The following is a 14,339-nucleotide window of genomic DNA, read 5'->3' on the forward strand; positions in this document are numbered from 1 at the left end:
AAATGTCGTTTTACTAAATGTATTACAGATGACCAGCATCACAGCTGAAGACGTGGCTTCAGATGACCCTTGTCCTTCCCTATCTATGAACCAGATGGATGCTGCTGCTTCTCCAAGCAAGGTTCAACAGGTATTTCCATATCCATCACTTTTTCAAGTTATGTTTTTCTCTATATACATATCTGAGCATTTATGATGATTGGCATGATAATGTATAATGAACATTATTTTCTATCTTACCAACCTCTGTTTTCACACATCTTAAAATCAAACAGGCTTTGTGGAGACATTTCTTGTTTGTTGGGTTTGTTGGGTATTTGAGTAAAAACTGTGTGAAATGTTTTAATCTGGTCCCCATAAGGAAAACCAGACGACTTGTAGTCTGGTCCCCATGAGAAACTAACACATTGTGTTAAGAAATGTCCCCACAAAGCCTGTTTGATTTTAAGATGTGTGAAAACAGAGGTTGGTAGATAGAAAATAATGTTCATTATGATGTTGTTCTCTCTGACTTTTTGTACATGCTGGCATGCATCTCCTCTGGGAGATACTGTCAGCATAATTGTTCGCTCATTTTATATTGTATAAAGTTTACCTTATAACTGTTGGGTTCTTATATCATATTCTGAAATGTCGTTTTACTAAATGTATTACAGATGACCAGCATCACAGCTGAAGACGTGGCTTCAGATGACCCTTGTCCTTCCCTATCTATGAACCAGATGGATGCTGCTGCTTCTCCAAGCAAGGTTCAACAGCTATTTCCATATCCATCACTTTTTCAAGTTATGTTTTTCTCTATATATCTGAGCATTTATGATGATTGGCATGATAATGTATAATGAACATTATTTTCTATCTTACCAACCTCTGTTTTCACACATCTTAAAATCAAACAGGCTTTGTGGAGACATTTCTTGTTTGTTGGGTTTGTTGGGTATTTGAGTAAAAACTGTGTGAAATGTTTTAATCTGGTCCCCATAAGGAAAATCAGACGACTTGTAGTCTGGTCCCCATGAGAAACTAACACATTGTGTTAAGAAATGTCCCCACAAAGCCTGTTTGATTTTAAGATGTGTGAAAACAGAGGTTGGTAGATAGAAAATAATGTTCATTATGATGTTGTTCTCTCTGACTTTTTGTACATGCTGGCATGCATCTCCTCTGGGAGATACTGTCAGCATAATTGTTCACTCATTTTATATTGTATAAAGTTTACCTTATAACTGTTGGGTTCTTATATCATAATCTGAAATGTCGTTTTACTAAATGTATTACAGATGACCAGCATCACAGCTGAAGACGTGGCTTCAGATGACCCTTGTCCTTCCCTATCTATGAACCAGATGGATGCTGCTGCTTCTCCAAGCAAGGTTCAACAGGTATTTCCATATCCATCACTTTTTCAAGTTATGTTTTTCTCTATATATATATATCTGAGCATTTATGATGATTGGCATGATAATGTATAATGAACATTATTTTCTATCTTACCAACCTCTGTTTTCACACATCTTAAAATCAAACAGGCTTTGTGGAGACATTTCTTGTTTGTTGGGTTTGTTGGGTATTTGAGTAAAAACTGTGTGAAATGTTTTAATCTGGTCCCCATAAGGAAAACCAGACGACTTGTAGTCTGGTCCCCATGAGAAACTAACACATTGTGTTAAGAAATGTCCCCACAAAGCCTGTTTGATTTTAAGATGTGTGAAAACAGAGGTTGGTAGATAGAAAATAATGTTCATTATGATGTTGTTCTCTCTGACTTTTTGTACATGCTGGCATGCATCTCCTCTGGGAGATACTGTCAGCATAATTGTTCACTCATTTTATATTGTATAAAGTTTACCTTATAACTGTTGGGTTCTTATATCATAATCTGAAATGTCGTTTTACTAAATGTATTACAGATGACCAGCATCACAGCTGAAGACGTGGCTTCAGATGACCCTTGTCCTTCCCTATCTATGAACCAGATGGATGCTGCTGCTTCTCCAAGCAAGGTTCAACAGGTATTTCCATATCCATCACTTTTTCAAGTTATGTTTTTCTCTATATATATATATATCTGAGCATTTATGATGATTGGCATGATAATGTATAATGAACATTATTTTCTATCTTACCAACCTCTGTTTTCACACATCTTAAAATCAAACAGGCTTTGTGGAGACATTTCTTGTTTGTTGGGTTTGTTGGGTATTTGAGTAAAAACTGTGTGAAATGTTTTAATCTGGTCCCCATAAGGAAAACCAGACGACTTGTAGTCTGGTCCCCATGAGAAACTAACACATTGTGTTAAGAAATGTCCCCACAAAGCCTGTTTGATTTTAAGATGTGTGAAAACAGAGGTTGGTAGATAGAAAATAATGTTCATTATGATGTTGTTCTCTCTGACTTTTTGTACATGCTGGCATGCATCTCCTCTGGGAGATACTGTCAGCATAATTGTTCACTCATTTTATATTGTATAAAGTTTACCTTATAACTGTTTGGTTCTTATATCATAATCTGAAATGTCGTTTTACTAAATGTATTACAGATGACCAGCATCACAGCTGAAGACGTGGCTTCAGATGACCCTTGTCCTTCCCTATCTATGAACCAGATGGATACTGCTGCTTCTTCAAGCAAGGTTCAACAGGTATATCCATATCCATCACTTTTTCAAGTTATGTTTTTCTCTATACATATCTGAGCATTTATGATGATTGACATTAATTTTCATGATAATGTATCGTGCATAAGCACAGCAGGCAATTACATGTAATGCATTCAGACTGTTAGTGTTAGCGGTGCATATTTCAGGCAGATCTAATTTACACAGGGATTATTCTCTTGTTTAGTTATCACTCTATTCTGGACACTCGCAATTTCCCCTAATTGTGAGTGTCACTAAGTGTTTGAGTGTTGGGTATTTGAGTAAAAACTGTGAGAAATGTTTTAATATAGTCCCCATAAGGAAAACCAGACGACTTGTAGTCTGGTCCCCATGAGAAACTAACACATTGTGTTAAGAAATGTCCCCACAAAGCCTGTTTGATTTTAAGATGTGTGAAAACAGAGGTTGGTAAGATAGAAAATAATGTTCATTATGATGTTGTTCTCTCTGACTTTTTGTACATGCTGGCATGCATCTCCTCTGGGAGATACTGTCAACATAATTGTTCACTCATTTTATATTGTATAAAGTTTACCTTATAACTGTTGGGTTCTTATATCATATTCTGAAATGTCTTTTTACTAAATGTATTACAGATGACCAGCATCACAGCTGAAGACGTGGCTTCAGATGACCCTTGTCCTTCCCTATCTATGAACCAGATGGATGCTGCTGCTTCTCCAAGCAAGGTTCAACAGGTATATCCATATCCATCACTTTTTCAAGTTATGTTTTTCTCTATATATATCTGAGCATTTATGATGATTGACATTAATTTTCATGATAATGTATCGTGCATATAAGCACAGCAGGCAATTACATGTAATGCATTCAGACTGTTAGTGTTAGCGGTGCATATTTCAGGCAGATCTAATTTACACAGGGATTATTCTCTTGTTTAGTTATCACTCTATTCTGGACACTCGCAATTTCCCCTAATTGTGAGTGTCACTAAGTGTTTGAGTGTTGGGTATTTGAGTAAAAACTGTGTGAAATGTTTTAATATGGTCCCCATAAGGAAAACCAGACGACTTGTAGTCTGGTCCCCATGAGAAACTAACACATTGTGTTAAGAAATGTCCCCACAAAGTCTGTTTGATTTTAAGATGTGTGAAAACAGAGGTTGGTAAGATAGAAAATAATGTTCATTATGATGTTGTTCTCTCTGACTTTTTGTGCATGCTGGCATGCATCTCCTCTGGGAGATACTGTCAGCATAATTGTTCACTCGTTTTATATTGTATAAAGTTTACCTTATAACTGTTGGGTTCTTATATCATATTCTGAAATGTCGTTTTACTAAATGTATTACAGATGACCAGCATCACAGCTGAAGACGTGGCTTCAGATGACCAACAGCAGCAGCATCAGGTAAATCGGAGGTTCACTTTTCTTTTGCATTCGTGTGGGGATAAATAAACTTGAAATAGGTTTGAGGAAAGAAAACGGGACTGAGCAAACTAAGAATGCACTAGAAAGACTAAAAATAAAGATATAAACTCAGTCTGATCTAATCTCCAACAGAGAAGCAGCGTACAGACAATGCCTGCATCCTCTTACGTCTTGCACATGTATGGTTTGTTTCTTACTGCAAAATGGGCTACAAGCAAACAGTTGATGCAACTGTTGCTGCATCATGCAGACCTTGTTTGCCTTGTTCTGTCTGCATGGATCTGAGCAGAATAGACATACCTGGTATTGTACACCCTTTCAACCAATCAGGAGAAATAACTCTCCTCCATTTACAGCACAGCAGAGAAACTGAGAGACACATTGTCATTGACTTAACACTCTAAATAAATGATGGCTGTCAGTATATGGGTTATTAAAACTTATGTTCACAATTAAAACCTGGTCCATTACTGAAAGGGTTATTTAAATTGTAATTCAATCAATTTACAATTCAAGCATTTAGCAGGCGCTTTTAATCCAAAGTGACTTACAATAAGCAAGCAATAAGCAAGCAATACATCATCATAATACATCATCATAATACATCAATTGCGATAAATACTAGGCTAATCTAGGAAAAACACATACAATACAATCACATACTCTCCTTTACGTTTCAATCACAAAACTCTTTACACTCTTTCTTTTTTCTCATTACTTCAAGGCAAAGCCAGAAAGAAGAAACGACCCTGGCAGGTGGAGGAAGTGCAGGCCGTTGAAAGGCACATGGGGAAGTTTATAACACGTTGCATGGTGCCACAAAAGAGGGACTGCGACAAGTGCTTGGAAGCTGAACCAGAGGCCCTAAAGAGCCGCGACTGGCAGGCTGTCAAATATTATGTGCACAACCGCATTACAGCCTCAAAAAAATCTTTGCAAAAAATGTAAATTGTGCTAATTTGAATAAACATTGTTGTTCTACAATTTGTGTCATTTATGTCAACATTGTGTATTATCTATGTAAGGGTTGGGCAACTTTGATGGTGGAGAGGGCCAGTCACTCCAGGGGGTCACAATACATATACTGTAAAAAATAGCAGTCTACAAGCTCAAAATGTGTTGTGCTTTGACACGTTTTGAGCTTGTAGATTGTCTATTTTTTAATTGGAAAACTGAATTATGTTTTTGCTATTTTTGAATTGGTGTCCTGATTTATTATTATTATTACCCTTATTTTTTAATTTCCCAAATGGATTCATATGGTATGTTACCTTAATAACTTAATTACAAATTCATTGTACATGAAAGAAGGCAATGACATATAGTCATTAAGTTATAGACTGAAGTTGCCAGTTTGGAATTAAAGCTGAATGATATATCAGTATTTTGATTATGCCCATATATGGGAATGCCCATATATGGACATATTGTAGTCATAAATCCATATGACATCAGACATCTATGCATGTCAGACGTCAGTCATCTACATATGTATGTAGCAATACAGCCCATATATTGAGATAGAGGCATCAGTAATGGACTCCCCTTTATGCCCATGGAGATCCCTGATGTCATCAATATCAAGTCCATGTCATCAATATTAAGCCCATATCTGGGAATCCCCATATATGGACCTATTGTAGTCATCTATCCAGATGACCTAATCAAACACTGGAGATCCATACATAAAGGGCGTTTTACTAGTTATTAATTACACTTCTTGCAAGGTCCCCATTAATCACATTAGAGGGGACCTTGTGTGAATTATTTAAATTATATTCAAATGAGGTCCCCATCAACCATGTTAACCAGATCTTTTCACAAGTCCCCATATGGCATGGTCCAGACATTACTTCATCAATTCTGATATTTAAAGTCGCGTATAAGCTAACAAAGCCATAGTTGTTTTACCTGATTTTTTTCATAGCTGTATAACCTTTAGAAAGGGTGGTCCCCACGAGGGATGAAAAAAAATGGACCAAAAAAGTAGTCCCCACAAAGCACAAAAACCAGTATGTGTGTGTGTGTGTGTGTGTGCGCAAGGGTTCGACCGTGCATGTGCATTTGTGCGTGTGTGTCAGTCAGTGAATGATGTATTTAATGTCTCCTGTGTTGTTTTCTCATCAGATTTCCAGCGTCTCACACTGGACACAAACACAGCACCCAGAGACCTCTCTCTGTCTGAGGACAACAGGATGGTCACATGGAGTTCAGGGTGTCAGCGTCCTGATCACCCCGACAGGTTTGATTACTGGGATCAGGTTCTGAGTACACAGAGTGTGACTGGACGCTGTTCCTGGGAGGTAGAGTGCAGTGGATGGGTTGGTATAGGAGTAGCTGACGGAACAATCAGCAGGAAAGGACGTGGTGTTGACTGTAAGCTTGGAGAGAATGACAAGTCCTGGAGTCTGGACTTTGATGGTGATGTTGGTTCCAGGTACTCTGTCAGACACAACGGACAGCAGACTGTCCTCCCTGTCTCTGCCTCTAAAGGCTCCAACAGAGTATCAGTGTATGTGGACGGTCCCGCTGGGACTCTGTCCTTCTACACAGTGTGCTCTGACTCACTGAGACACCTGTACACCATCCAGACCACGCCCACTCAACGTCTCTATGCTGGGTTCTGGTTATACACCTCCTCCTCCTCCTCAGTGCGTCTGTGTGAGCAGAGATAGAGGCTCTATGTGAGGGTGACATCATCAGGTGGCCATGGTTACTCAACATGTTTGAGTGAGTGCAGGTTGTCATGGTTACCACCGTCACCACGGGGTACTTTGACACTATAGCCGAGTCTGACATCATGGACTCCATATTTGGGCATGAGCAACTCATGACATCACGGTGACATCATCGTGGTGATGTATATAAGCATCACAGTGACATCACACTTTACAGCTCCTGGACGTTGTCATGTCAACACCCCCCATGTATTTGACCTTTGACCCAATGCATTGTGAGCTTGTAGATCTGTTATTTTCAAATACTGTAGTAAAGTAATATATGGCTAATATTTGATCATTTAGCTTCTAGGACCCCCTGGAACCCCCTCAAGGACCCCCGGGGGACCCTGGACCACACTTTGAGAACCAGTTAGTGTTGATTTTGTCGACTAAAACTATGATGGAAAATGTTCGCCGACAATTTCCTCATCAAATGAAAACTAGACTAAAATCTTAGGGTGGAGAAGAGATCCAGTAGAACTAAAAGACAAGTCATTTTATGCTTGGTTACATGCTGAAAATAGCAGATCTACAAGCTCACAACACGTCGCACTGCAAGCTTGTAGATCGGCTATTTTCAGCATGCACCGAGTGTAAAATCACCCATTACGACGCCACCAAGGCCCACCCAAATACATTTTAGTCGACTAAATTACCTGTATAGATTTAGTCGACTAACATCTTATATTTAGTCGACTAAAACTAGACTAACACTAAAACATTTCAGATGACTAAAATATGACTAAAACTAAATGAAGCTTCATTCAAAAGACTGACTAAAATAAAATCTAAATTTGATGTCAAAATAAAACAAAAGAAACAGTGGTCTCAAAATCAGTTCAAAAATGTTAACCCTATATGTACACACTGGCTATTTGAAAACAGCAGATCTCACAATGTTTCGCGATGCATATTTAAAATAAGAAAGTATTTTTGTAAATATATATAGGCTATTTGAAAATTGTAACACGAATCTTGTGTTGGGGTCCCTGGTACAAGTTTGTTCAAATGGGGGTCCCTGCAGGTACAAATATGTTCAAATGGGGGTCCCTGGTACAAATATGTTCAAATGGGGGTCCGTGGTCAGATCCATATTAATGTCAAACTCTATGGTATAAATGAGTCATCACCACAGGGAGCTTTAGATCTTAGATTAGACTAGATGTCTGCATGTGTTTGTAGACGGGAGAGTCTTTGACCTTTGACCTGGTAGATGGGGAGAGTCTTTGACCTTTGACCTGGTAGATGGGGAGAGTCTTTGACCTTTGACCTGGTAGATGGGGAGAGTCTTTGATCTTTGACCTGGTAGATGGGGATAGTCTTTGACCTGGTAGACAGGGAGAGTTTTTTACCTTTTGAAGCATCCTTTGAGTAACTGCTGGTGCTCAGTGTGGAGGCTGCAGCAGAGCTCAGTGTGGAGCCTGCAGCAGAGCTCAGTGTGGAGGCTGCAGCAGAGCTCAGTGTGGAGGCTGCAGCAGAGCTCAGTGTGGAGGCTGCAGCAGAGCTCAGTGTGGAGGCTGCAGCAGAGCAGGTTGTTTCTGGACTTCACCTTCACTGCCGTTCCCTTTTAGGTGGTCCTTGAAGGACAGGATTCTGTCAAGGGTCACACCGAGGTGGGTTGGATTAGAGGCAGCTTTATCTTGAGTCCACTCAGTTAGATGTTCAGTTCTCTGACAGCTTTATCTTGAGTCCACTCAGATGGATGTTCAGTTCTCTGGCAGCTTTAGCATTGTGGAGAGGGAATACACTGGAAGCTGGGCTTTTTGCAGAACTGGTCCAGTTTGTAAAGGTCTTCAGTGAGCACCTGTTCCAGTGGGTCAAGTTCTGGTGGTTTGGAATGCCAAACAGATGTCGTCTGTACAGATGAATAGGTCGTTTTGCGTAGAGGTTGAATAGGGTTGGACCCTGCGGGACTCCATTTTTCTGTGTTCTCTGTGTGCCTGTGTTCTGTCCGAGGTGAACTCTGAACCTCCGGTTGGTCAGCAGATTTGTGAGTTTCACTGTGAGGTCTTTGTGAGTTTCACTGTGAGCTGTCTGTGCCAGACGGTATAAAAGGCAGCTGTGAGGTGGAGGAACACAGTCCCTGTCTTCAGTCATCTACCATGCAGACATCTACACCCCCCACTGCTCCACTTCCATCTAGACCAACCCTCCACCAGCTGACTTCCAATCAGCTTGGACAAAGGAATGGGAGTCCAAGGAGGTCCCAAACAAACAGTCATCGTTTTCCTCTAATGACTGTAACCGGCAGTAATGCCCGATGTCCTCAGCCACTTTCATTAGTGTTCAATCTTTGTATAATATTTGTATATTTGATATTTCTATATATTGGGCAAATGTATTGACATTGTTAATAGATACTGATATCTTGTCTGTAATCACACCTTGGGTGTGACTGTGAAGTGATGATTAGTGATGGTGTGCACCTGCACAACGTCACCACTCCTTCAAAAGAGACTTGACTCCCACAACTCCTCACACTGAAGAAGGCTGTTAGCCCAAACGTTTGTCCCGATGAAATAGAGAAATAAAGCAGCTTGAATTTGTTTCTTGGTGTGTGCGACACACTCTACTTTTTATGATGTCGATTTAAGCCGGTAACGCACCATAAGTCAAAGTGCGGTGTTCACAAGAAAGTTTTCTAAAACAAATGCTTGCAATGATTTCAATGTGTTTGTAAATGTGTCTAGTAACAATCTAACGTGTAAAACAAATTATTGCAATGATTTCAGAATCATGAGAAATGGTTGACTAGACTTAACGTCTGCTCTCCTACTGCTGTGAACATGTTGTTGACTAGACTTCATGTCAATCACTCTGGATTCACACATATATTAAATGTGTTGTTAATTAACTCAAATCAATCAGTGTATTCATTGATTCATTATTAGATCATAATTTCCTCACTCGTTCCATTATTGTGTTTCATTGAATATTCATTTGATGTCATTCTCATTCTTCACATGTTATTGTATGATCATGTGTAGAAGTCATAATTGTTTAATAAATTGATTGTTGATAGGGATGCACGATTAATCGGTAGCATGAATCGGAATCGGCCACTAGTCTAGAACAAAAGCCACATGAAATATGATGTAAAATCTGAAGTAAAAATAAACTTTTCATTTTTCTACAATTCATTTGTGTAATCTCATTCAGTCATTCAGTTGTGAAAACAGACACTTGGAAAAGAGTATAGGCTATTTATTGATTGCTTTAATACTTTATTAACAGGCTTTGGGCCAAGCACCTATAGGGCCTAGGCTTGTTTCCATTGTGGTCCTCTGTATGATATCGGAATCGGTCACAATCGGTCTCGGCAGATATGACCCTGCAAATAATGGGATATTGGTCATAATTTCATAATCGTGCACCGCTATTTGTTGACAGTCTGTCGTTGTTCCTGTGTATTAATATTCATAGTGTGACAACATGTCCACAATAAGAACTACGTTGGATCCAATCGGAACACACGTTATTATTTCATGTATAAACAAACAATGTCATTTACAGCTAAACATTTCTCTCAAGAATGTTTCTGAATACATTTGAACATTTGACACTGAACGCACTGACCGGATATTGATTCTATTTCTCCAACACTTCCCGTTGATTTCTGAGGCGCGTTGCACTGGAATCACCTGGCATAAACTAATGGAATTCTTTCATTCCTGTAAGCAATGAAATCCACCTTTGTTTTGTTTTTACTCATGGGTCAGTTCCCATTAATTGTCCTAACATCTAACATCAGTTATTATGGTGGTACTTGGAGAGCCAAACATTTTCTGAGGTGGTACTTCAGTATAAAAAGGTTGGGAACCAATGGCCTAATGGACTACTTTCAATACCGTAAGCAATGAAATCCTTTGTTTCATTTGTACTTTTGGGTCAATTGGGAAATTTATTGTAGGCCTATACGTAAATAGCCATATATTGGGTCGCCAACTGAATAAGGAATAAGGAACCGTCCCTTGTTTGGAAACAACAATAAGACACACTTTGTTATTTGTAAACTAAAAGACATGTCCGTTATTGAACTGATAGGAGACACACTTTGTTCCTTATTCGTAAACTAAAAGACATGTCCATTATTGAACCGCAATTGATGGAATCAATCAATGACACATCCTTCAAAATCAGTTCAAACAGCTCATATATAAACATAGAATACAGGTTGTTAAAATACATTCATATAAACATATATAAACAGTAGAATACAGGTTGTTAAAATACATTCATATACATGTATATAAACATATAGTAGAAAAAGGTTGTTAAAATACATTCATATACAAATAAACATATAGAGGAATACAGGTTGTTAAAATACATTCATATACATATAAATATATAGTAGATAGAATACAGGTTGTTAAAATTAATTCATATAGCCAACACACTATAATACAGCTTGTTATTTAAACTCTTAAACCCTCTAGACTTACTAAACTGGACCTGAGTTGTCTCTGTACTAGTTGTCTCTGTACTTGGACCGCTTCTTTTCTGTCTACACCAAATGTAGCCAAACATAGTCATCCTACAGCTTGTAGATCTGCTATTTTTGGCTGAAGGTTCCCCACAGAATAGAGGGTATGCGTATGACATAATCATCATACCCAGAAGTTATGCGGGAACGCCTACTGAGTGGCTTGTAGATCTGCTATTTTCATCTCCTTCTTTCTTATCAAACGTTCACTTGCGTTCGTTTTAGCCTAAGCTTCTTAAACTTCTTACATTTATGTATTGTAATGCATAAAATTATGTGAACTTGGAATACATGTAGGCTAATTATTTTCTTGCTTAAAAAAAAAAAAAAAAAAAAAACCTTAATATAATATAACCTTACAGGTCTGTATAACTCTGTAACCGAGTGTAACACAATACACAATTACACATGGAACCAAATGGACCCTTACACAAAACTGTAACTGAACTATGACCTTCAGGAATTAAACCATTACAAATAATCAATAGAATTATATTGGTCCTTAACAGTTTGAACTGTTTGAAGAGCGGATGACATTTTTAACTCTGTGTTTAGAACATTTAAATACACACAATTCATGAATTGCCAATCACACCGATAACAGTAATCACTGCCTTAAATAAAATAAAAGCCATCTAATTATTCACCAGCAAAACACAGACTGTGCACACAGAATGCAAGCAGAGGTGTAAAAAACATATTTGGCATGAGGTCAGAGGTAAAAAGAACTTCACATTTCCAGACTAAAGTGGACGCTGGACAAAAGTCCCTGCTATGTATCGACTAGTGTGACATACGCACATGTCCGGGGAGACCTCCTCTACAACACCACACCCTCCGCTACCCAGCGACGGCTCCAAAAAATTGTGACTGGGGTTGCTATGGAGGGGCTGGCTATTTAGAGGGGGGGCTAATAAATCTTGGTTTACATAGAAGTCAGTCAATTTGGCTTGTTAAGAGGGGGGGCGTAGGGGGGGGGGGGCTCCACCAGAGGGGCTCTCTACAAAAAAAATACCCACGCTGTTTCCGTCCATCAATACGAAGTAACTACGGTAGGCCTAGATAAGAAAGTGTATAAATGGAACCAAATGGGTCCATTTCCATACCCTCTAATGGAAGGACATTCTAAATTGCTAATCCAATGTGTGTTTTGGTTACTTATTTCATTTAGTTTTTTTTAATGTTTATTTAAAAGTGAAATATCCCTTATTCCCTTCATGACTTATGGTTTCGTTTCACACAGCAGCCCTCACCCGCTGTGTGATAGCTGTGATCTGGCTGTGATAATACATGCAGAGACATCTATACATCTTTTTGACAGCTAATAGACCTGTACCTGTACTGCAGATGATGTGGTTGAAGCAGAGCCATCTAATAGAAGAGTTACGGTATTGTCTAAGGCTATATATGAATATGTCTATATCTAAGGCACTGGGTTGAAGAGTCCAGAGAAGTTTGACGTGCCACACACACACTGCACACACACACACACACACACACACACACACACACACACACACACACACACACACACACACACACCCTCACACACACACACACACACACACACACACACACACACACACACACACACACACACACACACACACACACACACACACAGTGTCATCTGTCTGTTGTACATGTATTACAACACTAGATGGTGCCAGCATACTTCTGTATGATTAGACTTTGACCCACTCAGGCATCCAGTAAAACAACACATGAAACTCATTCATTGTTTTATATTACTATACCTTACGGTTTTTAACCTAATTGTTTTCACAAGAAGCCCCTCTAGGGAATTATTATTATTATTATTATTATTATTATTATTATTATTATTATTATTTTTATTTTTATTATTATCAAATAAAACATTAAAGGTAGGGTAAGTGCTATTTTTTTTTTGTGCAAGTTTAAGTTTCACTCACACCTTTCGATCTAGCATACAACATTGATGCATGCTAGATGTATAAAAGGGTTTGTTTACATCTTGCCCCAGTGCATTTCCAATGGAAGTCACATGGTTTGACACAACATTTTTGTTGTATGGCTTTCGGCTGTGTGAGCCAGGCCTCACACCTTCACAACAGATTGATGTATAGCTGATGCATGAGACTTATTGACTGATGCAAGCTCCCAATGCATTTCCAATGGAAGTCACATGGTTTGACACAACATTTTTGTTGTATAAATGGTAAATGGTGCATTTATATAGCGCCTTTATTCAAGGCGCTTTACATAGATTGTGCATTACATTCACCCATTCACACACACATTCATACACCGATTGCGGGCGGAAGCCATGCAAGGTACCAACCAGCACATCGGGAGCAATTTGGGGTTCAGTGTCTTGCCCAAGGACACTTCGACATGTAGACAGGAGGAGCCGGGATTCGAACCGCCGACCCATGGATTATTGGAAGACCTGCTCTAACTCCTGAGCCACAGTCGCCCTGGGTATGAGGGGGAGGTGGGCAGTCGAAACACAGCCGAAAGCCGTACAACAGAAATGTGTCAAACCATGTGACTTCCATTGGAAATGCATTGGGAAGCTTGCGTCAGGCCTTAGAGTGTTCAGTAACAGCTAGTCTCCATGTCTCTTCAGCTCTTTAACATGACAGTCTGTCTCTTCTTCTCCAGGACCGTTCAGAAATGGCTCCAACAATCTGGAGGGATAACAATAATAACAAAATAAGTTGTTTACTTGGGAAAAAGAACCCCCCGCCACCACCACCACCCCTACCTTGGGGCAGTGGGGGCTGCCCTTGAGGTTCGACCTCCCGTTAGTTCGACCAGATTAAGGTTGATGAGGGACGCGTTAGAAGTTAGAGATAGGGTTAGTAATGGTCGATCTAACGGGAGGTCGAACCAATGACATGTACCGGGGCAGTAGGCTACTTGGAGGAAATTACACTTCAAAACATGACACGCACGCACACATGCACACACCATAGACTGTAAAAAAGATATGGTCAAAGCGTTCTCCGGGTCTGATATGGACGTAAAATGAAGCCTGTCAGTCCTTGAATTGTACATCGCCATCTTTCTAGATCCATTTGGGCCCAGCTGGCCC

The 14,339-nt window shown here is 39.3% G+C and overlaps 1 protein-coding gene across 1 annotated transcript in view; it reads left to right on the plus strand.

The window, feature by feature from the left end:
* LOC310861361 (protein NLRC3-like) overlaps positions 1 to 6,729 on the plus strand; it is a gene marked incomplete at its 3' end in the record, with an annotated part of 29,267 nt that extends 22,538 nt beyond the window's left edge. The window contains exon 8 of the mRNA XM_083768779.1: positions 6,182 to 6,729. Within this exon, the coding sequence (XP_083624905.1) occupies positions 6,182 to 6,729 (548 nt within the window). The remainder of the gene's footprint in view (positions 1 to 6,181) is intronic.
* Positions 6,730 to 14,339: the final 7,610 nt, after the last annotated feature.

This window comes from Protomyctophum parallelum (assembly GCF_964188405.1).
Source record: "Protomyctophum parallelum genome assembly, chromosome: 7".
In the NCBI taxonomy this organism is placed as follows: domain Eukaryota; kingdom Metazoa; phylum Chordata; class Actinopteri; order Myctophiformes; family Myctophidae; genus Protomyctophum; species Protomyctophum parallelum.